The sequence below is a fragment of the Lithobates pipiens genome, unplaced genomic scaffold (genome assembly GCF_037356315.1).
Source record: "Lithobates pipiens isolate NorthernLeopardFrog02 unplaced genomic scaffold, aLitPip1_a1.2 Scaffold_8, whole genome shotgun sequence".
NCBI classification, from domain to species: domain Eukaryota; kingdom Metazoa; phylum Chordata; class Amphibia; order Anura; family Ranidae; genus Lithobates; species Lithobates pipiens.
In genome coordinates this window covers 464,818,291-464,840,048 of record NW_027507903.1, presented here as the reverse complement: position 1 = coordinate 464,840,048, position 21,758 = coordinate 464,818,291, and the positions used below count along the sequence as shown (strand labels likewise).

Here is a 21,758-nt window from a genome sequence, read left to right as displayed (position 1 = left end):
AACTTTTAATAAAGAAAAATTGGTGGTTAGTGGGAAGAATACCCCTTAAATTGGTGGGCAGTGAAAATGATATAAAGTAAATAAAAAGGATTTTAAAAAAAATGTAAAGGACACCCATGACCCCTGCACACGCTCTATATGAGAAGCTTTGTGTAGGACGAGCACATGTACAGTGCCTTGCGTAAGTATTCGGCCCCCTTGAACTTTTCAACCTTTTGCCACATTTCAGGCTTCAAACATAAAGATATTACATTTTTTTTTTTGTGAAGAATCACCAACAAGTGGGACACAATTGTGAAGTGGAACGAAATCTATTGGATTTTTGAAACTTTTTTTAACTAATAAAAAAAATGAAAAGTGGGGCGTGCAAAATTATTCGGCCCCCTTGCGGTAATACTTTGTAGAGCCACCTTTTGCTGCGATTACAGCTGCAAGTCGCTTGGGGTATGTCTCTATCAGTTTTGCACATCGAGAGACTGAAATTCTTGCCCATTCTTCCTTGCAAAACAGCTCAAGCTCAGTGAGGTTGGATGGAGAGCGTTTGTGAACAGCAGTTTTCAGCTCTTTCCACAGATTCTCGATTGGATTCAGGTCTGGACTTTGACTTGGCCATTCTAACACCTGGATACGTTTATTTGTGAACCATTCCTTTGTAGATTTTGCTGTATGTTTGGGATCATTGTCTTGTTGGAAGATAAATCTCCGTCCCAGTTTCAGGTCTTTTGCAGACTCCCAACAGGCTTTCATCCAGAATGGTCCTGTACTTGGCTGCATCCATCTTCCCCTCAATTTTAACCATCTTCCCTGTCTCTGCTGAAGAAAAGCAGGCCCAAACCATGATGCTGCCACCACCATGTTTGACAGTGGGGATGGTGTGTTGAGGGTGATGAGCTGTGTTGCTTTTACGCCAAACATGTCGTTTTGCATTGTGGGCAAAAAGTTTGATTTTGGTTTCATCTGACCAGAGCACCTTCTTCCACATGTTTGGTGTGTCTCCCAGGTGGCTTGTGGCAAACTTTAGACGAGACTTTTTATGGATATCTTTGAGAAATGGCTTTCTTCTTGCCACTCTTCCATAAAGGCCAGATTTGTGCAGTGTACGACTGATTGTTGTCCTACGGACAGACTCTCCCACCTCAGCTGTAGTTCTCTGCAGTTCATCCAGAGTGATCATGGGCCTCTTGGCTGCATCTCTGATCAGTCTTCTCCTTGTCTGAGCTGAACGTTTAGAGGGACGGCCAGGTCTTGGTAGATTTGCAGTGGTCTGATACTCCTTCCATTTCAAAATGATCGCTTGCACAGTGCTCCTTGGGATGTTTAAAGCTTGGGAAATCTTTTTGTATCCAAATCCGGCTTTAAACTTCTCCAACAGTATTACAGACCTGCCTGGTGTGTTCCTTGGTCTTCATGATGCTCTCTGCGCTTTCAACAGAACCCTGAGACTATCACAGAGCAGGTGCATTTATACAGAGACTTGATGACACACAGGTGCATTCTATTTATCACCATCAGTCATTTAGGACAACATTGGATCATTCAGAGATCCTCGCTGAACTTCTGGAGTGATTTTGCTGCACTGAAAGTAAAGGGGCCAAATAATTTTGCACGCACCACTTTTCAGTTTTTTTATTTGCTTAAAAAAGTTTAAAATATCCAATAGATTTCGTTCCACTTCACAATTGTGTCCCACTTGTTGGTGATTCTTCACAAAAAATTAAAATTTTATATCTTTGTTTGAAGCCTGAAATGTGGCAAAAGGTTGAAAAGTTCAAGGGGGCCGAATACTTTCGCAAAGCACTGTATGTAAACAATAATGGCGCCACACATGTACGGTATCGTCAGGAACGTTGGAGTAAGAGCAATTCTAGGGTCATAATTTTGTAACATGCTGGACAGAGCTTTTTATTTTTGTATCAAGCTGTTCAGCTAAGGAGACATTTGTTGCACCAGTTATATTGTGTTCATTTATGAAATCCTTCATTTTGGAAATGTACCATTGTTGCAGTTTCTTTAATGTAAGTTTATTTTTCGTTAGATTCTATAATAAACATTTATATTGAACATAGTGCAGAGAAATTCTGTGACAAACGTATGTAGTGTGGACAGTGCAATATGTAGATGGAAAATTGTGTGGGTGTGGCTTGAGTGTGGGCGGGGACAGGGGGCCCCAGGATCTCCTTTTGCCTGGGGGCCCCCTGAGTTGTCAGTCTGCCCCTGTTTATGAGCTCTCTCTCTGGCAGTCCACGCGTTTCTGGTTACACCTGTACCTGACAATATGCCTTGTTAGCCACTGTCTGAGGACAGCTGTATATAAGCATATACAGTATAGTGCCGGGCAAAATATTACAATTTAAAGGCAAACATTTTTTTTTGTTTGTTTTAGATAGAGAGAGAGAGTTTAGAAGACCTGTCGGTTTTTCATTGATCTCTGTGTGCCATTAGGGAGATTCACCCTCTCTAATTGTGCTGTTTATTGTTATCTCATTGAGGGCAAAAGTAAAAGAAAAACCCAAATTGTGGGTTGTCAGCAGAACAGGAAAAGCAGGGAAATCTTCTGACAGGGACACAAGTTCTGGTGACAAATAATGATTCCCTCACTTACCACTTACTCTGTTCAAATGACAAAAAAAAAAGTTTTGCATTAAGTTCTACTTTAACCGCTTGCCAACCGCCTCACACCGATATACGTTGGAAAAAGAGCTCGTACAAGCAAACTAGCATACCTGTATGTTGCCCTTTAAGAGGCAGCCTGGGGGCGCGCGCCAAAAGCGTTGTGCGATGGTCTCACGGAGAGGAAGAACGGGGAGATGCTAATGTAAACAAGCATCTCCCCGTTCTGCCTAGTGACAGTGTCACTGATCTCTGCTCCCTGTGATCGGGAGCAGAGATCAGTGACGTGTCACACATAGTCACGCCCCCCCCAAAGTTAGAATCACTCCCCAGGACATACTTAACCCCTACACTGCCCCCGAGTGGTTAACCCCTTCACTGCCAGTATCATTTACACAGGAATCAGTGCATTTGTAAAACATTGATTGCTGTATAAATGACAATGGTCCCAAAAATGTGACAAAAATGTCTGACTTGTCTGCCATAATGTTACAGTCACGAAAAAAATCGCTGATCGCCACCATTACTAGTAAAAAAAAAATGTATTAATAAAAATGCCATAAAACTATCCCCTATTTTGTAAACGCTATAACTTTTGCACAAACCAATCAATAAAAGCTTATTGCGATTTTTTTTTTTTACCAAAATATGTAGAAGAATATGTATCGGCCTAAACTGAGGGAAAAAAAAATTTTTATATATATTTTCAGGGGATATTTATTATGGTAAAATTAAAAAATAATGTGTTTTTTTCAAAATTGTGGCTCTTTATTTTGTTTATTGCGCAAAAATTAAAACCGCAGAGGTGATCAAATACCACCAAAAATAAGCTCTATTTGTGGGAAAAAAGCACCAAGTTTGTTTGGGAGCCACGTCGCATGACCTCGCAATTGTCAGTTAAAGCGACGCAGTGCCGAATCGCAAAAAGTGCCCTGGTCTTTGGCCAGCAAAATGGTCCGGGGGTTAAGGGCTGTAACTTAAAGGGGAACTCTGGTCAAATATATTAACTTCTTTGGTCAATATTTCCATTTACTAAACACCTCCTAAATGGAGTGATGTTGATTTCTTCCCTCTACATCTAGGTGTTTAGCCTCCACATACGAGGTTCAGATGTGTCAGTAGACAGAGATAGGCTCCATAGAAACAATAAAATGTAATTGTCAGTCTGGAGTAAAGCATTCATATAGTATGGGGGGGGATTCCTGGGACAGGACCCAGAGTACAGGTGGGAAATGTTTCTCACGCGGACAATGGCTGCTATCATTGGCAGAAAACAGGTTTTTGTTTTTCTGATTGGAGTTACAGAATGATTTATATATTGATTTATCTTTGCAGGTGTATTGGTGTCAGGAGAACCAGAAATCTGGACAGTAGAAGGTCATACATTGACTCTACACTGCACATATTCTGTTACTGATAATGGAAAAGTCCCTATGTGCTGGAGAAGAGGTAAATGTACAGCTGTATTTAACACCTATTGTAATAATGTTATCATCAAGACTGATGGCAGCAAAGTGACTAAAAAGACATCTAATAGATACCAAATACTGGGAGACATTGAGCGAGGGGACGTGTCCCTGACCATCACTAATGTGACAAAGGAAGATGAAGGAAAATACTGCTGCAGAGTGGAGATCCCTGGATGGTTCAATGACAAGAAGAACATTTACACTGTGAAGGTTCAGGAAAGTAAGTACAATGCTTCTATAAATAACTAACTGACGGAAACTAATCTGTCCGACATCAACTCCAATAAATCTGCTGTGATATCTGCAGACAACCCCGGAGTAACCAACATTATGTTTGTATGTCTTTAACAGCTTCAGCCTGGAAGATTTGCCTGCTGAATGACCGGGCCATTTTTTTGACCAAAAGAAACTAATAGGAGAAGTTCATTATTAAGGTTTACATATCATTTAACCACTTCAGCCCCGGAAGTATTTACCCCCTTCCTGACTAGCGCACTTTTTGCAAATTCAGCGCTGGGTCGCTTTAACTGACAATTGCGCGGTCGCGCGAAGCTGCATTCAAACAAAATTGGCGTTCTTTTTTTCCCCACAAATAGAAATTTCTTTTGGTGGTATTTGATCATCTCTGTGATTTTTATTTTTTGCGTTATAAACAAAAAAAGAGCGACAATTTTGAAAAAAACACAATATTTTGTACTTTTTTGCTATAATAAATATCCCCTTATTTTTTTTTTTTTATAAATAGCAATTTTTTTCTCAGTTTAGTCCATTCTTCTACGTATTTTTTGTAAAAAAAAAAAGCGCAATAAGCGTATATTGATTGGTTTGCGCAAAAGTTAAAGCATCTACAAAATAGGGGATAGATTTATAGCATTTTTATTATTATTTTTTTTACTAGTAATGGCAGCGATCTGCGATTTTTATCATGACCTGCGACATAATTGGACACTTTTGACACATTTTTGGGACCATTGGCATTTATACAGCGATCAGTGCTATAAAAATGCACTGATTACTGTAAAAATGTCACTGGCAGGGAAGGGGTTAACACTAGGGGGCAATCAAGGGGTTAAATGTGTTCCGTAGTGTGTGTTCTAACTGAAGGGGAGATGGGACTGCCTAGGGGAGATTACAGATTGCTGTCCATACTTTGTATGAACACATAACCTGTCTCTTCTCCCCTCAGAGAACCAGGACCTGTGTGCTTATACAGACAGTTTACAGTTCTCGCTGTGTCACTCGCATCGGCTCTGGGGGCGAGCAGCATATGTGCCCCTAGTAGCCTCAGGGGAAGGGACATAACATAACATCGTTTTGCCCAGTTGTGCCATTCTGACGCAGTAAAACTGTGGCGGCTGGTCAGCAAGTGGTTAACTTGACCTTAGAACTCATTTTAGTTACTTGTCCTTTGCCTGTACACTACAGGTCATAGCTCCCAGCCATCCCTCTTTTGATGCCAAATTCCTCTATCCTACTTAATTGTCCATCTTTTTAGTTTAATACACAGTATATAATCCATGTGAGAACTTGTTTGATATGGTAATGCATTAAAGACATAGCCATTCTCATATTGGTCCACTGACCCAGTTCATCATATGTCTGTGTTTTCTGCTGCCAATAGTCCAGAAATTAGATATGAAAAAGAGAGAGCCACCGCTCCAGGTCAATCCACCAGAAAGACGGCTTGATTTCCAGGCAAAGGGAGTCCCAGGTGCTAGCTAATTGCACAAGCAAATAGACAGGGAGAAAAGAAACTCTGGACAGCCACACTCCGGATGCAATCTGAAGTAACTTGTGCCTTTATTTTTCAAGTAAAAATCACATCACACCAACCACAGCAAAAAAGAGAATATGTAACAAAAATTTGGACGCGTTTCGCACTGAAATCAGTGCTTACTCATAGCTGATGAGTAAGCCCTGATTTCAGTGCGAAACGCGTCAGTATTTTTTGTTCCATATTCTCCTTTTTGCTGTGGTTCGTGTGATGTGATTTTTACTTGAAAAATAAAGGCAAAAAAAAACCCTTACCTCTCAGCAAATAGCTTGGGGACGTCTACTTTCCAAACAGGGGTCATTGGGGGGGGGGGGGGGGGTAGCTATTTTGGCATTTCAGGGCCTCTGAAACTGATAGGTAGTGAGGAGTGAAATTAGCGATTTACGCTCTTTGAAATCCTGAAATCGGTGCTTGGTTTTCGGGGTCCTGTACACAGCTAGGCTCCCAAAAAGACTCACACATGTGGTATCCCCATACTCAGGAGTGGCAGCAGAATGAATTTTGGGGTGTCATTCCACTTATACCAATGGCATGTTTGAGCAATATATCATTTAGTGACAACTTTGTGCAAAATACATTTTAATTTTTTTGTTGTCCTTTTTTAACCACCTCAATACAGTGCAGTTACACCCCCTTCCTGACCAGACCAATTTTCAGCTTTCAGCGCTCTCACATTTTGAATGACAATTACTCAGTCATCCAACACTGTATCCATATGAAACTTGCGTCCTTTTTTCCACACAAATAGAGCTTTCTTTTAGTGGTATTTAATCACTAGTGGGTTTTTTATTTTTTGTGCTATAAATAAAATAAAACGTAAATTTTGTGAAAAAAATGCCTTTTTCTTCGTTTCTGTCATAAATTTTTGCTAATTAGTAATTTTTCTTCATACATTTTGGCCAAAATTTATACTGCTACATATCTTTGGTAAAAATAACCCACATTAGTGTATATTATTTGGTCTTTGTGAAAGTTATAGAGTCTACAATCTATGGTGCCAATCACTGAAAATTGATCACATCTGATCAGGCCTTCAGTACATCAGGTGTACCTAATTTCTTGAGACTCTAACTAGTCAGGAAAGTACAAATACCCCCCAAATGACCCCTTTTTACAAAGTAGACATCCCAAGGTATTAAGTAAGTAGCATGGTGAGTTTTTTTAAGTTGTCATTTTTTCCCACAATTCTTTGCAAAATGAAGATTTTTTATTTTTTTTTATTTTTTTTCACTAAATTGTCATATTATCAGGTTATTTCTCACACACAGCATATGCATACAACAAATTACACCCCAAAATACATTCTGCTACTCTTCCCGAGTACGGCGGTACAACATGCGTGAGACTTTTACACAGCCTGGCCACATTCAGAGCACCAACATTGATGTAGTACCTTCAGACGTTCTACGAGCAAAAATGACGCATCTCATTTCTCAACCACCTATTACACTTTTGAAGTCCCTGGAGTACCAGGACAATGGAATTTCCCATAAAATGACCCCATTTTGGAAAGCAAACACCCCAACGTATAATCTGTGAGGCATAATGAGTCTTTTGAATGGTTAATTTTTTTCCAGAAGTTTTTGGAATATGTGGAAAAAAATTCAAACGCATTTTTTTTTTACACAAAATTGTCAATTTATAAGATATTTCTAACACATAACATGTATATAGCAAAAATTACACCCCAAAATACATTCTGCTACTCCTCCCGAGTATGGCGATACCACATGTGTAGGACTTTTACACAGCCTGGCCACATAGAGAGGCCGAACATTGAAGTAGTACGTTCAGGCGTTCTAGGAGCATAAATGACACATCTCATTTCATTCCTACCCATCGCACTTTTGAAGGTCCTGGACCACCAGGACAGTGAAATTACCCACAAAATGACCCCATTTTGGAAAGTAAACACCCCAACGTATATTCTATGAGACATGGGCTGCAAATAGGTACTCGGGTACTCTGATGGGCTGGAGATAGGTACTCGGGTACTCTGATGGCCTGGTGACAGGTACTCGGGTACTCTGATGGCCTGGTGACAGGTACTCGGGTACTCTGATGGCCTGGTGACAGGTACTCGAGTACTCTGATGGCCTGGTGACAGGTACTCGGGTACTTTGATGGCCTGGTGACAGGTACTCGGGTACTCTGATGGCCTGGTGACAGGTACTCGGGTACTCTGATGGCCTGGTGACAGGTACTCGAGTACTCTGATGGCCTGGTGACAGGTACTCGGGTACTCTGATGGCCTGGTGACAGGTACTCGGGTACTCTGATGGCCTGGTGACAGGTACTCAGGTACTCTGATGGCCTGGTGACAAGTACTCAGGTACTCTGATGGCCTGGTGACAAGTACTCAGGTACTCTGATGGCCTGGTGACAGGTACTCTGATGGTTTGGTGACTGGTATTTGGGTACTCTGAAGGGCGGTGACAGGTACTCATATGGACTGTGACAGGTACTTGGGTACTCAGATGAACTGTGACAGGTACTCAGGTACTCAGATGGACTGTGACAGGTACTCGGGTACTCAGATGGACTGGAACAGGTACTCGGGTACTCTGATGGCCTGGTGACAGGTACTCGGGTACTCTGATGACCTGGTGACAGGTACTCGAGTACTCTGATGGCCTGGTGACAGGTACTCGGGTACTCTGATGGCCTGATGACAGGTACTCGGGTACTCTGATGGCCTGGTGACAAGTACTCAGGTACTCTGATGGCCTGGTGACAGGTACTCTGATGGTTTGGTGACTGGTATTTGGGTACTCTGAAGGGCGGTGACAGGTACTCATATGGACTGTGACAGGTACTCGGGTACTCAGATGAACTGTGACAGGTACTCGGGTACTCAGATGGACTGTGACAGGTACTCTGGTACACAGATGGACTGGAACAGGTACTCGGGTACTCAGATGGGCTGTGACAGGTACTCGGTACTCTAATGGACTGTGACAGGTACTCGGTACTCTAATGGACTGTGACAGGTACTCGGTACTCTAATGGACTGTGACAGGTACTCGGGTACCCTGATGGACCGTGACAGGTACTCGGGTACCCTGATGGGCCGTGACAGGTACTCGGGTACCCTGATGGGCCGTGACAGGTACTCGGGTACCCTGATGGGCCGTGACAGGTACTCGGGTACCCTGATGGGCCGTGACAGGTACTCGGGTACTCTGATGGGCCGTGACAGGTACTCGGGTACTCTGATGTGCCGTGACAGGTACTCGGGTACTCTGATGTGCCGTGACAGGTACTCGGGTACTCTGATGTGCCGTGACAGGTACTCGGGTACTCTGATGGGCCGGGACAGGTACTCGGGTACTCTGATGGGCCGGGACAGGTACTCGGGTACTCTGATGGGCCGGGACAGGTACTCGGGTACTCTGATGGACTGGGACAGGTACTCGGGTACTCTGATGGGCTGGGACAGGTACTCGGGTACTCTGATGGGCTGGGACAGGTACTCGGGTACTCAGATGAGCTGGGACAGGTACTCGGGTACTCTGATGGGCTGTGACAGGTACTCGGGTACTCTGATGGGCTGGGACAGGTACTCGGGTACTCTGATGGGCTGGGACAGGTACTCGGGTACTCTGATGGGCTGGGACAGGTACTCGGGTACTCTGATGGGCTGTGACAGGTACTCGGATACTCTGATGGGCTGGGACAGGTACTCGGGTACTCTGATGGGCTGGGACAGGCACTCAAATACTCTGATGGACTATGACAGGTACTCTGATGGACTGTGATTGACAGGTACTATGAGGGGTGGTGACAGGTCCTCTTTATTGGGGGGGGGCAATCAGTATGTTTGGTGTACACTGTATGCGGTAACGAGATGTTACCGCAATCTCCTCCTCACACACGATCGGTGTGTGAGGAGGAGAACCCGGTAACATCCCGTTACCGCGGTTTGTTTACATTTTAGTGATCGGCTGTGAAAGGATCACAGCCGATCACGTGGGTAAACAGCCGGCCAATGGCTGTTTACCAGCGTCGGTGACGAGCAGTGTTCCCGGGGAACACGCCGCCACCGACGTGCACGCGCAGCGCGCTCGCGATCGCGCGCATGCGCCGTGCACGTTCGGGGTGTGACCATCTGTGATCGACCGTGACTTCATCAAGGCCGATCACGTGGTAAACAGCCATAACGAATGGCTGTTCACCCCCTTCGGTGGCGAGCGGTGTCTCCGTGACACGCAGCCACCGAAGAAACAGGGATGCGCGTGCACGATCGCGCGCATCCCTGTGTAAACGGGAGGCCGTCATATGACGGCCTCCCGTCACAATAGCTGCGCCGCCTGGCCGTCATTTGACGGCCGGCGGTCAGCTACTAGTTAAAAATGTAATATTCCTTGGGGTGTCTACTTTTCAAAAAGGGGTAATGGGGGGGGGGGGGGTAGTACTGCCCTGCCATTTTATCACCTCAAGAAATGAGATAAATAGTCAAAGTAAAAGCTGCGTAAATTCCAATAAAATTACCATAGTTTGTAGACGTGGGACTCTACAATAAGATCACCTTATTGCAAATATTAGTCACAGATTGATGTTGATAGTGCATGCTTTTTATCTTCCATGCAGTGTTTTATATGGGGAAGTTCAGTTCAGTGCGGTTAAGTTGCTGTAAGTCAGAATGAGGCTGAGAGAATGTAAATGATGAAATTAAAGTGGTGCCTAAAACAAACACCCATTAAAGGAGAATTATACAAAACAAAGATAAGATAAAACCACAAGTGTTTTTTGTTTTCGTTTTTTTACCACTACTATTCCTTTATACTGGCTTTTGAAATTTACAAATGCAGCAATTTAGAAATAGGATGGAAGCTTTAAGCACTGGGAAATAGACTTGTGCAGAACAAAAAAAAGGGGTTCAGTTTTGTTTCGATTTGGTTATTTACATAAATTTGTTTAGTTAAATTCATTTTAATTCATTTTTAGAATTTGTTTCATTTATAAGAATCTAATCAATTCGAATTTTCCGAATTTGGTCGAATTGAATTTGAACAAATTCGGAAAATTTGAATCAATTTGAATTCAATTTCCATTCGAATTGCATTCGAATCGAATTTACTCTAATAGAAATTTCTAATTTGGAAGATGGTTATACTCTTTCTATTCCATTCTATTCTATTGTTTTTTTTCTATTCTATTCTTTTCTATTCCAATTCAAATTTTTTCAATTCGAATTAAAATTTCAGAAAACTGTTATATTCCGTTCTATTTTTTATTCTATTCTATTTTATTTTCTATTGTATTCTAATTCAAATTTATTCTATTCAAAATTGTAATTTCGGAAAATGGTTGTTCTCTTTCTATTCTCTTCTAGTCAATTAAATTCTTGTATTTTCTACTCTAATGTAGAGGTCGACCGATATAGGTTTTTCTCTGGCTGATGCCGATATTTAGAAATTGGGGCGGCCGATGGTCGATATATGATGCCGATTTTTGTGGCCAATATTTTAGGCCGATTTAAAAAAAACTCACCCACTCTACCCCTCCCTGCTTGCTCCTGTCACTCTACCACACACTTCATGTCCTGAGTACAGATAGCACTGGTTGGTTCTGGTAGGTGGCACTGGTTGGCTTAGGCAGGTGGCATTGGCTGGCACTTTCTGGTGGCACTGGCTGGCACTTGCAGGTGGCACTGGTTTGGAACTGGCAGATGGCACTGGTTGGCACTGGCAGGTGTCACTGGTTGGTGGCACTGGTTTGGAACTGACAGATGGCACTGATTGTCACTGGCAGGTGGCACTGCTTGGCACATGGCACTGGTCGTGGCACTGGTTTGGAACTGACAGATGGCACTGGCAGGTGGCGCTGGCATGTGGCACTGATTGGCACTGGCAGATGGCACTGGTTGGCACTGATTGGCAGTGGCACTGGTTGGCACTGGCAGGTGGCGCTGGTTTGGAACTGGCAGGTGGCACTATTGGCACTGGCAGGTGGCACTGATTGGTGGTGGCACTGGTTGGCACTGGCAGGTGGCACTGATTGGCGGTGGCACATGGCACTGATTGGCGGTGGCACTGGCAGGTGGCACTGGTTGGCACTGGCAGGTGGCACTGATTGATGGTGGCACTGGTTGGCAGTGACAGGTGGCACTGGTTGGCAGTGGCAGGTTGCACTGGTTGGCACTGGCAGGTGGCACTGGTTGGCACTGACGGGTGACACTGGTTGGCACTGGCAGGTGGCACTGGCAGGTTTCACACTGATCCGAGTGTAACTGTGTGTGAAACTGACAAGTAACAGAGAGGAGCTGTCAAATTGAGCCTAATGTCAGGGACGGGGTGGGTGGGGGGTGGGTGGGAACCCGGATGAGGTGGGCGGGACCCAGCATCTATCAAACACCAGCCAATGATTGAGCTGCTTAAGAAAAGGGGTGGGGCCACATACAGGTAGCGGCCCGCCCAGATCCCATCCCATTGGCTGGATGATAGCTGCTCGGTCCCGTCCACCCGAGCCAGGTCCCGCCCACCCCTGACATCAAGCTTAATTCTGACAGATCCTCTCTATCCCCTCTCTCAGTTACGTGTGAGTTTCACACACTTGGTGGCTCTGGCAAGCATCAAGCGCCGCGCTGAGTGTGGAGAAGGGAGGAGGAACGGCGGTCAGTGTTAAATATCAGCCTAATTTTTATAATAATCGGCTGATATATCAGTAGACCTCAACTAATGTATTCTTTTCTATTTAAATTCATTCTATTCAAATTTTGGGAAATGGTTATAGTTTTTCTTTTTTTTTAATTCTTTTATATGCTATTCTATTCTTTTCCTTTATTTTCTATTCTATTTTATTGTCTTCGGAAATTCGATCTCGATCCGAAAACTATTCAAATTAGGTTCGGAAACTATTCAAATTCGAGTCAAAAACTATTTGAATTTCGTCCGAAATTTTGTTTCATTATTTTGAATTAGTTAACTTTGTTACTATTGCAATTTGGAGATTCGGATATATCCAAATAACAAAATAATGTGTATGAATTTCAATTAGGAACTAAACAAACTGCTCATGTCTACTGGGAAACACTTTTTGATAGCTAAGTAGTGCATTTTATGTGCAACTATATACAGTGGTGTGAAAAAGTGTTTGCCCCCTTCCTCATTTCCTGTTCCTTTGCATGTTTGTCACACTTAAGTGTTTGGGAACATCAAACCAATTTAAACAATAGTCAAGGACAACACAAGTAAACACAAAATGCAATTTGTAAATTAAGGTGTTTATTATTAAAGGTGAAAAAAAATCCAAACCATCATGGCCCTGTGTGAAAAAGTAATTGCCCCCTAAACCTAATAACTGGTTGGGCCACCCTTAGCAGCAACAACTGCAACCCAGCGTTTGCGATAACGTGCAATGAGGCTTTTACAGCGTCCTGGAGGAATTTTGGCCCACTCATCTTTGCAGAATTGTCCTAATTCAGTTACATTAGAGGGTTTTCGAGCATGAACGGCCTTTTTAAGGTCATACCACAACATCTCAATAGGATTCAGGTCAGGACTTTGGCTAGGCCACTCCAAAGTCTTCATTTTGTTTTTCTTCAGCCATTCGGTGGTGGACTTGCTGGTGTGTTTAGGATCATTGTCCTGCTGCAGAACCCAAGTTCGTTTCAGCTTGAGTACACGAACAGATGGTCGGACATTTTCCTTCAGGATCTCTTGGTAGACAGCAGAATTCATAGTTCCTTTTATCACGGCAAGTCTTCCAGGTCCTGAAGCAGCAAAACAGCCCCAGACCATCACACTACCACCACCATATTTTACTGTTGGTATAATGTTCTTTTTATGAAATGCAGTGTTCCTTCTACGCCAGATATACTTGGATACACACCTTCCAAAGAGTTCCACTTTTGTCTCATCGATCCACAGAATGTTGTCCCAAAAGTCTTGGGGATCATCAAGATGTGTTGTGGAGAAATTGAGACGAGCTTTGATGTTCTGCCATGCAGGCCATTTTTGCCCAGTCTTTTCCTGATGGTGGAGGCATGAACGCTGACCTTAACTGAGGCAAGTGAGGCCTGCAGTTCCTTGGACGTTGTTGTGGGGTCTTTTGTGACCTCTTGGATGAGTTGTCGCTGTGCTCTTGGGGTAATTTTGGGCGGCCGGCCACTCCTGGGAAGGTTCACCACTGTTCCATGTCTTCGCCACTTGTGGATAATGGCTCTCACTGTGGTTCGCTGGATTCCCAAAGCTTTGGAAATGGCTTTATAACCCTTTCCAGACTGATAGATCTCAATTACTTTCTTTCTCAATTGTTCCTGAATTTCTTTGGGTCTCGGCATGATGTGTAGCTTTTAAGGATCTTCTGGTGGACCTTACTGTGTCAAGCAGCTCCTATTTAAGTGATGCCTTGATTGTGAACAGGTGTGGCAATAATCAGGCCTGGGTGTGGCTAGAGAAATTGAACTCAGGTGTGGACAACCACAGTTATAGTATGTTTTAACAAGGGGGGCAATCACTTTTTCACACAGGGCCATGATGGTTTGGATTTTTTTTCACCTTTAATAATAAACACCTTCATTTACAAATTGCATTTTGTGTTTACTTGTGTTGTCCTTGACTATTGTTTAAATTGGTTTGATGTTCTGAAACACTTAAGTGTGACAAACATGCAAAGGAACAGGAAATGAGGAAGGGGGCAAACACTTTTTCACACCACTGTAGATCAGACCAAAATGAGGGACAAATGAGGAGGAAAGAGGGACAGAGGTTCTTTGTTCTAAATCAGGGACATTTGGGAGCTACGCTAAAGTCATGTAACCTTATTTTTCCTTAAAACAAATAGTATAAGGTTCTTACCGTCAGGGCCAGATTAAGAACATCATGGGCCTGGTGCTGAGGATTTTGGTAGGGCCTTTTATAAACAATAAGTAAATAAAAATGCAAAAATGTTTTTGTTATAACAAATTAAATTAAAGAGAGAGAGGGAGGATGAGAGAGAGAGAAAGGGGGTGAAAGAGGTGTGAGGGGTAAGGGATTGAGGATGAGAGAGAAAGGGGGGGGGGGGTGAGAGAAAGAGGATGCACATGAGCATGTGTGGGAATGACATCAATGCAGCCTGGCCAAGGCAAGTGACCGAAGGCACAGAACCCAGAAGGAAGACCGGGTGAAGATGTTAGTGCCAGGCCCCACCGGATTGATCACAGCACAGCACTGGAGGGCTCAGTCTGACAATTTAAGTGTACCCTAATGTGCTAATATGCTGGGCATACTTGAACATTATGGCATAACCTACCCCAGGGCCTCTAAAAAGTAGTAATGTTCGAAAAGTTTACTACTGCTTTAATATCACGAGCCTCTCATGGGGCCCCCTACTGACCCTGTGGCCCTTGGGCAGTGCCTAAGTGCATAGTTGTCAACATTTCAAAAATATTTTCAGGAACGCTTTTTTACAAGTGCTATATTTAGAGTAGCTGACATGCCCTATATTCCTCTATACATCACAATAGTAATTACAAAATTAAATAAATACTAATAATGGGGCAGAACAAATATGAGGACTGTGAGATTTCCTTTAGTTGAACTGACAAAAGTGTGCCCATTCTAGAGCTGGTAACATTGAGGATATTCAGTATAATTTTAAAGAACAGTTTTTGTGGGTAAGAGGCATAGGGGAGGAGTATGGATGGTATTAAAGTGGGAAGTATGTGCAGGTGAGGGAGAGGAATGTGGAGGGTCTAACAGTGGGCACTATGTACATGAGAGGAGTGCAGAGGGTATGGCAGAAGGCACTATGTACAGGAGAGGAGTGTGAAGGGTATGACAGTGGGCAGTATGCACAGCAGAGGAGTGTAGAGGGTATGACATTGGGCACTATGTATAAGAGAACAGTGTGGAGGGTATAACAGTGAGCAATATGTACAGGAGTGTGGAGGGTATGACAGTGGGCACTATGTACAGGAGAGAAGTGTGGAGAGTAGGACAGTAAGCAGTAATTACAGGAGAGGGGTGTGGAGGGAGGGTATGACGCTGGGCACTATGTATAGGAGAGGAGTATGGAGGGAATGACAGTGAGTAGTATGTACAGGAGAGGAGTGTGGAGGGTGTGACAGTGGGCACTATGTATAGGAGAGAAGTGTGGAGGGTATGACAGTGGGCACTACGTATAGGAGAGGAGTATGGAGGGTATGACAGTGAGTAGTATGTACAGGAGAGGAGTGTGGAGGGTATGACAGTGAGCAGTATGTACAGGAGAGAAGTGTGGAGAGTATGACAGTGGGCACTATGTATGGGAGAGGAGGATGACGTAATCTGGGAAGGAAAAATGTAAAGGTTTGTGGAAGGATGTTTAGGGACTGCGTAGTGGTTAATCGGGCCATACATGGATTGAAATTACACCAATTAAGCAGAGACCAGTCATAGTCGATCTATGTATGGGCTAGCTGGTTTTACACAAGTCAACCTATTAACCGACTTGAGTACAACCAGCCTGTCAGGTTTTCCCCAAAACAATCAGTGCTGCCAGCTATAGTTAGCAACACTAATCATTGTATTGACTGGCAGAACACAATAACACTGCGGGAGTGATTGCCCCATTCACAGGTCAGCAGGTGAGAGGGTGTGTGGGGACAGGCTGGGGAGAGATACTGGTCAGTCCCTGGGTAGGCACTGGTTAGTATCAGAGCCAGATACACACAGGTTACATACACCACGATCGTTAGAGCGAGAGCAATAATTCTAGCACTAGACCTCCTCTGTAACTCTAAACGTGTAACCTGTAAAAAAATTTAAAGCATCGCTTAGTACACAACAAAAAATCGTGCTAACTTTAGTGGGGTTTTTTTAATGAATGAAACTGTTTCTTTCCAAAAAAAAAGTTTGAAAAATTGCTGCGCAAATATCATGTAACATAAAAAGTTGCAAAGACCACCATTTTATTCCATAGAGTGTCTGCTAAAACAATATATAATGCTTGAGGGTTCTGAGTAATTTTCTAGCATAAAAAAATGATGATTTTTACATGTAGGAGAGAAGTCTCAGAATGGGCCTGGGTGGCAAGGGGTTAATTATCATAAGTAATATAGAAATAATTATTGTAAGCACTGTGAGGTCATCCTCTCAGTCTGCTGCAGAGTGTTCCAGCTTGTGTTTAAACTGGCCGCTCTGTATGTAGCTTCTGACAGGCTGGGCAAGCAGCCCTGTATCTCCGGAACCATAGATGATAGCAGCCCCATATTTTAACCAGTGCTGGTGTGGGTCTTTAGCTACCTACCCCCCAAATTTGGGGTCTCTGTGACTCCTGATCGCCGAGCTACAATGCTCGAAGTCGATCTTTTTTTTATTTTTTTTTATTTTTTATTTTTTTTGGGCATATGGGCCTACCTTGAGAAAGGGGCCTGGAGCTGCAGCTCCAATAGCCCCTATGTTAATCCGGCCCTGCTTACCGTGGGAGGGAGGGAGCTAGAGTATGCAAAAGTTTGTTGCTTTCTGTAAAACTCAACATGGTACCACATTTTGTAATTTAATGGTACAATCTTCTGTAGCCACTTAGGCTACACCCCTTTCTGCCCAGGGCAATTTTCAGCTTTCAGCGCTGTCACACTTTGAGAATTGTGCGATCATGCGACGTAGTACCCAAATTAATTTTGATCATTTTTTTCCCCCCACAAATAGATCTTTCTTTTGGTGGTATTTGATCACCTCTGCGGTTTTTTATTTTTTGTGCTATAAACAAAAAAAGAGCAACAATTTTGATAAAAAACACAATATTTATTACTTTTTTCTATGCAGAAAAGACAAGAAGTGTGCCAAACACAATGTAGCATATAAAAGAAATACCATTTAATATGATAAAAGCACACAGCCAATTGGCTACTCACAAAATGACATAGTAGTCAGGCATAAGCTATAGCGGAGGGGAAGGTAATCACAGCCACTTCTGTCTGGAGGAGCGAAGATGGTAAATTGCTGGAACGGCCATTAAAGATGTTAGGCACTAGAGGCTTCAGCGTAGCAGTATGAGTCTTGTAAAAAATGCCGCCTCGTGGATGTCAAGATGATGGCAGTAGGCAGCATCAGGGCCGTATAGCGTCCGGAGAGCCAGAAAACCGGAACCGGAAGTGTGTCTCAGCGTGGAGCGCAAGCTCCGTATACCGGAAGTGACGTGTCGACCAATCAGAAGACGCGTTTCACAAAATCCATTGTTTCCTCAGTTCTAACGGCCAGAGCAGCAGGGGAAGCATTTATATTGAGAGCAGGATTGTTTCACACAGCCGGTTAATAGACATAATTGCATAGATAAATAAGCTGAATTAATTACTAAAATACAAAATGGAAATTTAATAAGGAGAAAATAATGAAAAATAATGAAAAAATACAAATAAAATAAAATTTAAAAAAATAAGGTAAATAAAAGGAGGAAGAGAAAAATATATAAATAATAATATAATGATGATGATAAATTATATATAGGGGATATATTGCAAAAGAAGACTGATTTAGTAGGGTAGATAATATGTATAATTATACAGGCCAATATTATTTGGTTGGAAGAGATAAATTGGGGATACCACAAGCATCATGGATTTTTAAGATGATTCATTCATTTATTATTAATATATAAAGTATAAAATATCAGGTTAATTGACTATTTATGATATATCAAATCAATAGGATAATTTAAGTGTAATATTTTAATGTATTTTGGGGAACAGGATATGGAGTCGGCAAGCGTTTAAAGTGGAAGTTCACTCTAAAACTATCTAGCCCTGTAAAAAAAATCACTATACATACTAGGGATGAGCCGAACACCCCCCGGTTCGGTTCGCACCAGAACTTGCGAACGACCCCCGCGTTCGGTACGAACGTTAGAACCCCATTGAAGTCTATGGGACTCGAACGTTCGAATTGGAAAGTGCTAATTTTAACGGCTAATATGCAAGATAGTGTCCTAAAAAGGGTTTGGCGACCTGCCTCCTGCCTCAGGGGACATGGGTCACTGCAAAAAAAAGTTTTAAAAACTACCGTTTTGGTGGGAGTACTGATTTTAATGACGATTAAAGTGGAAAAAAAAAAAGTGAAATATTCCTTTAAATATGGTGCCTGGTGGGTGTCTGTAGTATGCCTGTGAAGTGCCACGTGTTTACCGTGTTTAGAACAGTCCCTGCACAAAATGACATTAAGCGGAAATAACACCATTTAAAACTGCTTGCGGTTTTAATGTTATATCTGGTTCCTGCAATATGGTTGAAAATCATTCAGAAAAATGGCATGGGTAGCCCTCCCTGCCCATTACCAGCCTATTTGGGTCTTGTACGCATATTAAGGGGAACCCTGTACCCATATTAAAAAAAGGAAATGCGTGTGGCCCCCAGGCCCTATATACTCAGAACAGCAGTATACAGGCGGTGCAAACAAGACTGGGACTGTGTAGGTTTTTTGTGTTAAGTTGAATCTGTTTGTAATTTTCAACTGGTACATTTTTAAAGTGTAGCTCCAGTCAAAAAAACTATTTTTAAGCTTTTTGGAAAACATAGGGAAGGGTTATCACCCCTGTATAATTTGTTTTGTCGTCCATCTTTTTTCATCTCACTTGCTGTTGTCTCCTTCCGTTTGCAAGTAGGAGATGTTTGTAAGTTGGATGTTTGAAAGTAGGGGCCTGCCCTATATGCTCTGCAGAAATGGCGGAACAAGGTGTTGGTTTTGCAACAACATTGTAAGCCCTCAAAGTGACTCTTGGTGGGCGCTGGAGCGCCCTGCTGTGAACGATTATATCAAGAATTGTAATTACATGCCATTGTTGAACAGTGGTAGAAAAATTGACCTTTGGTGGTTGTGGTGCTGGTGCCACAACACTATAAGTCCTCACAGTTACTCTGGGTGGGCACAGGAAGGGGCCCTCCTGTGAAATATTATATCAAGAATTGTAATTACATGTCCCTGTTAAACAGGGGCAGAAAAATTGGGCCTTAGGCACTGGTGCCATCACACTGCAACCTCTGCCATACACTCTAGTTTTATTGCAGGAATTAGCCCTGCTGCAAAGCATTGCATCAAAAATTGTACTTAAACGCCCCTGTTAAACAGGGGCAGAAAAATTGGGCCTTAGGCACTGGTGCCATCACACTGCAACCTCTGCCATACACTCTAGTTTTATTGCAGGAATTAGCCCTGCTGCAAAGCATTGCATCAAAAATTGTACTTAAACGCCCCTGTTAAACAGGGGCAGAAAAATTGGGCTGCTGGCATCACCCAGAACCAAAAATGTTCTTCCAACATATCAGCGGAGGAGGAAGAGGATAGACAATCAACATAACAGGACAGTCACTCAGCATCAGCATAGGCAGTCTTGAAGGGATGTGGTATTTCAAAAAAAATTATTCGGTTACATCAGCTTCAGGTGCTTGGTAGCTGTGGGTGATCCAAGACTGATTCATCTTGATGAAGGTCAGTCGATCAACTGATTCGGTGGACAGGCGCACCCTGTGATCGGTAACGAAGCCACCAGCAGCACTGAAGGTGCGTTCCGAAAGAACGCTGGATGCAGGACAGGCCAGTAGCTCAATTGCATACTGTGCAAGCTCTGGCCAGTGATCCATCCTCAAGACCCAGTAAGCCAGAGGATTTTCAGTGGGAAAGGTGTCCAAGTCTGACCTTGCCCCTAGGTATTCCTGCACCATGTAAATTAGACGCTGGCGATGGGTGCTGGAACCAATCATACCTTGGGGCTGCGGACTAAAAAATTGTCTGAAAGCATCAGTCAGACGGCCACCTTCTCCACCGCTCCTTCTGACTGATGCCTCAGCAACACGTTGTCCAGGACCAGGAGTTTGTGACCTCCCAGTCTCTGGGAACGCGTTGCACAGAGCTTTCTGCAAGGCCTCCCGGAGATGTCTCATCCTCTGCTCCCTCTGCGATGGCAAGATAAGGTCGGCAACCTTACCCTTGTACCGTGGATCAAGGAGAGTGGCCAGCCAGTAATGGTCCCTCTCCTTGATCCGAAGAATACGAGGATCCTTCCGCAGGCTTTGCAGGATCAGGGAGGCCATGCAGCGTAGGTTAGCTGAGGCATTCGGTCCGGAGTCCTCTGGGTCACTAAGGACAACATGATCCGCAGCTACCTCCTCCCAGCCACGTACAAGTCCACGTGTTTCTTGGGACTGTAAATCATCCCTATAAGACTGCTGCTGCTGATGCTGAGTGCCAGCCTCCACCTCCATGCTGACACAATCATCCTCCTCCTCCTCTTCCTCCTCCTCACCCTCTTCCTGTGTGATGGGTGGCACAGCAGGAACACTGTCTGGATAAAGGGGGCCTTGAGAGGCAAGGAAGTCCTCCTCTTCCTGCCTCTGTTCTGCCTCAAGTGCCCTGTCCATTATTCCACGCAGCGTATGCTCCAAGAGGTGGACAAGAGGTATAGTGTCACTGATGCATGCACTGTCACTGCTCACCATCCTTGTGGCCTCCTCAAACGGTGACAGGACAGTGCATGCATCCCTGATCATGCCCCACTGGCGTGGTGAGAAAAAAACCAAGCTCCCCTGACCCTGTCCTGGTGCCGTAGTCGCACAGGTACTCATTGATGGCCCTCTGCTGCGTGTGCAGCCGCTGCAGCATGGCCAACGTGGAGTTCCACCTGGTGGGCATGTCACATATAAGGCGGTTCTTGGGCAGGTTCAACTCCTTTTGGAGCTCAGCCAGCCGAGCACAGGCATTAAATGATCGGCGGAAATGCACACAGACTCTCCTGGCCTGTTTCAGGACATCCTGTAAGCCGGGGTACCTGCCCAAGAACCGCTGCACCACCAGGTTAAGGACGTGAGCTACACAGGGCACATGGGTCAGTTGTCCCTGTCGGAGGGCGGAGAGGAGGTTGGTGCCATTGTCGCAAACCACCATTCCTGGCTTAAGCTGGCGTGGCGTCAACCACCTCTCGGCCTGCCCCTGCAGAGCTGACAAAACATC

At 43.8% G+C, this 21,758-nt stretch overlaps 1 protein-coding gene across 1 annotated transcript in view; it reads left to right on the top strand.

The window, feature by feature from the left end:
- Positions 1-3,798: 3,798 nt before the first annotated feature.
- LOC143962229 (sialic acid-binding Ig-like lectin 12) overlaps positions 3,799-21,758 on the top strand; it is a 124,543-nt gene continuing 106,583 nt past the window's right edge. Inside the window, exons 1-2 of the mRNA XM_077471560.1 lie at positions 3,799-3,835; positions 3,946-4,299. Of these exons, the coding sequence (XP_077327686.1) occupies positions 3,799-3,835; positions 3,946-4,299 (391 nt within the window). The remainder of the gene's footprint in view (positions 3,836-3,945; positions 4,300-21,758) is intronic.